At 47.1% G+C, this 2,187-nt stretch overlaps 1 protein-coding gene across 1 annotated transcript in view; it reads left to right on the forward strand.

Moving 5' to 3' along the window:
* LOC308320236 (transforming acidic coiled-coil-containing protein 3-like) overlaps positions 1-808 on the forward strand; it is a gene marked incomplete at both ends in the record, with an annotated part of 19,013 nt that extends 18,205 nt beyond the window's left edge. Inside the window, one exon of the mRNA XM_080770554.1 lies at positions 791-808. Coding sequence (XP_080626680.1) covers positions 791-808 — 18 coding nt within the window. The remainder of the gene's footprint in view (positions 1-790) is intronic.
* Between the last annotated feature and the right edge of the window lie 1,379 nt (positions 809-2,187).

Raw genomic sequence — 2,187 nt, forward strand, 5'->3', positions numbered from 1 at the left:
TCATTCATTCATTCATTCATTCATTCTTTAATTCATTATTTCTTTCTTTCTTTCTTTCTTTCTTTCTTTCTTTCTTTATTCATTCATTCATTCATTCATTCTTTAATTCATTCTTTATTCTTTCTTTCTTTCTTTCTTTCTTTCTTTCTTTCTTTCTTTCTTTATTCTTTATTCTTTCATTCTTCCTTTCTTTCTTTCGGACCAGAGACGGCCGAGATACGCCCGGGGACCCCTTCGCGGACTCCTTCGCGGACCCCCGCGGACCCCCACCCGGGCACGAGACCCACGGGGGCGGCCCCGGTCGCAACGAGATTCCCCCCATCCAAAACGGACCAGAGATGGCCAAGATACGCCCGGGGACCCCTTCGCGGACCCCCGCGGACCCCCACCCGGGCACGAGACCCACGGGGCCGAGTCCCCGAGGGAGGCCCGTCCAAAACGGACCAGAGACAGCCGAGATACGCCCGCGGACCCCTTCGCGGACCCGTTCGCGGACCCCCGCGGACCCCCGCGGACCCCCGGACCCACCCACTGAGCAAGCATATGGTACACACATCACTCATAATATTTTACATTTGACATGAAATGCATTCAGATGTATTTTTACAATGGTTTCTAACAGTATTCTTTTTAACATGTGATTGTATAGTGGTCACACATCACACGCACATCATCAAGACACAGGTATATAGCTACAGAGGCAGTACCATCCGGGGACCACAGGGTGGGGCCGTAGCCTAGCTATAGAGCACCCTGTAACATGCCTTCATTGCCTTGATCCCGCATCTAGCTGCTGCGTAGAGTCTGAGAGTTAGTTGGGAGGAGGAGGGGGATTCCCCCCCCCCAAAAGGTAAATAGAGGCGAGAAGAGACTGTCTTCTTTGTAAAAGGTAAACAATGGATGATGGAATGGATTTTATTTAGGTTTTGCTGTCTTTTTCAAAAGGTTAATTTGTTATGCTCCTCGCTCCTCGTCCGCAGTCTCGGATCTTGACCTGCGGCCGCGAACACGGGCCGTTCAAACTCAAGTCGGCTGCGTTATCCAACAGACCAACGAGGATACGAAATGCAAAGGATTTTGTGTACATTTGTAGGGGACGGGGGGGTTTCGTCCCCTCCCAACGTCACATTGGTCCCCCCCAAATGAGTCCCCCCCCTTTATCCCCCCTGGCTTCAAAGTTATCTTAGGAGTAATACTTTTGAAATCCTGCGTTCATAAACGCGATATATATTTTGAAGCAGATCCACCCCTGTGAAAATCCCAAAATGGTTTGGCCCGTTCTACAGTTGTCGGAAGTTTGGGAGTTGTTACACCGCCATCAGTGACCCAATGTGCTTTGCACTCTGATGATTCCGGAACAGGATTCAATAGGTCGCCACTTTTGGTGTCACGCACCACTTTTGGTAAGACGTGTATCAGTAGATATGAATGGATCAGCGTTTATCCTTTTCGTGTCAAGGACCCCCGAATGGACACGTATTAGCCCGCGGACCCCCCCTTCCCATTTGAAGAGAAGAGAAGGACCCCCATAAGAGAAGATTTATACAGCTCAGTGATTCTCAACCGGTTTAATTTCAAGGACCCGCAGTTTGACATGCTTAATCAGGCTTTCATTTCGTCTGCGCGAAAAATGACAGACTATTTTAATGCCAATGCCATTTTTAGCTGTGGGACTCCAATTGATAATGTAAAATCAATGTTAATTTAAAAAACTGAGAGTGACATGCCACAAGGGTCCATTTGGTTCCAAACTATAATACTATATCATGTAGCTGTACCTCCTGGAACTCGCTCAAGGACCTCTGGGGGTCCCCGGACCCCACTTTGTGAATTATATTATTATTATATTACACCATTTTGGGATTTATGGGGAAAGGAGGAGATCGATGCCGCTAATGAAAGCACAACACCAGGTAAGCTGCAGCCAGGTTTTCTTTCCTCTCGAGTTGCATGGGTTTAACACTAACTACAACCTCCTCCTGAAAACTTCCCTGGTGTTGTACATTTTATATACTGTAGTGTGGTGGATAGACACACACTGAACAGTTATTAATGACATTTATAATTCACTGCGTTCCTGCCCATGTTATATATGGTTGTTCGGTTGTTCCTCTCACTTTAATGAAAGGCATAGTGTGTTACCTTAGGAGCAAAGAAACACACCTCCGAGGTGTTGACGTAGTTGAC

Source organism: Protomyctophum bolini, assembly GCF_963924005.1.
Source record: "Protomyctophum bolini genome assembly, chromosome: 8".
Classification (NCBI taxonomy): Eukaryota; Metazoa; Chordata; class Actinopteri; order Myctophiformes; family Myctophidae; genus Protomyctophum; species Protomyctophum bolini.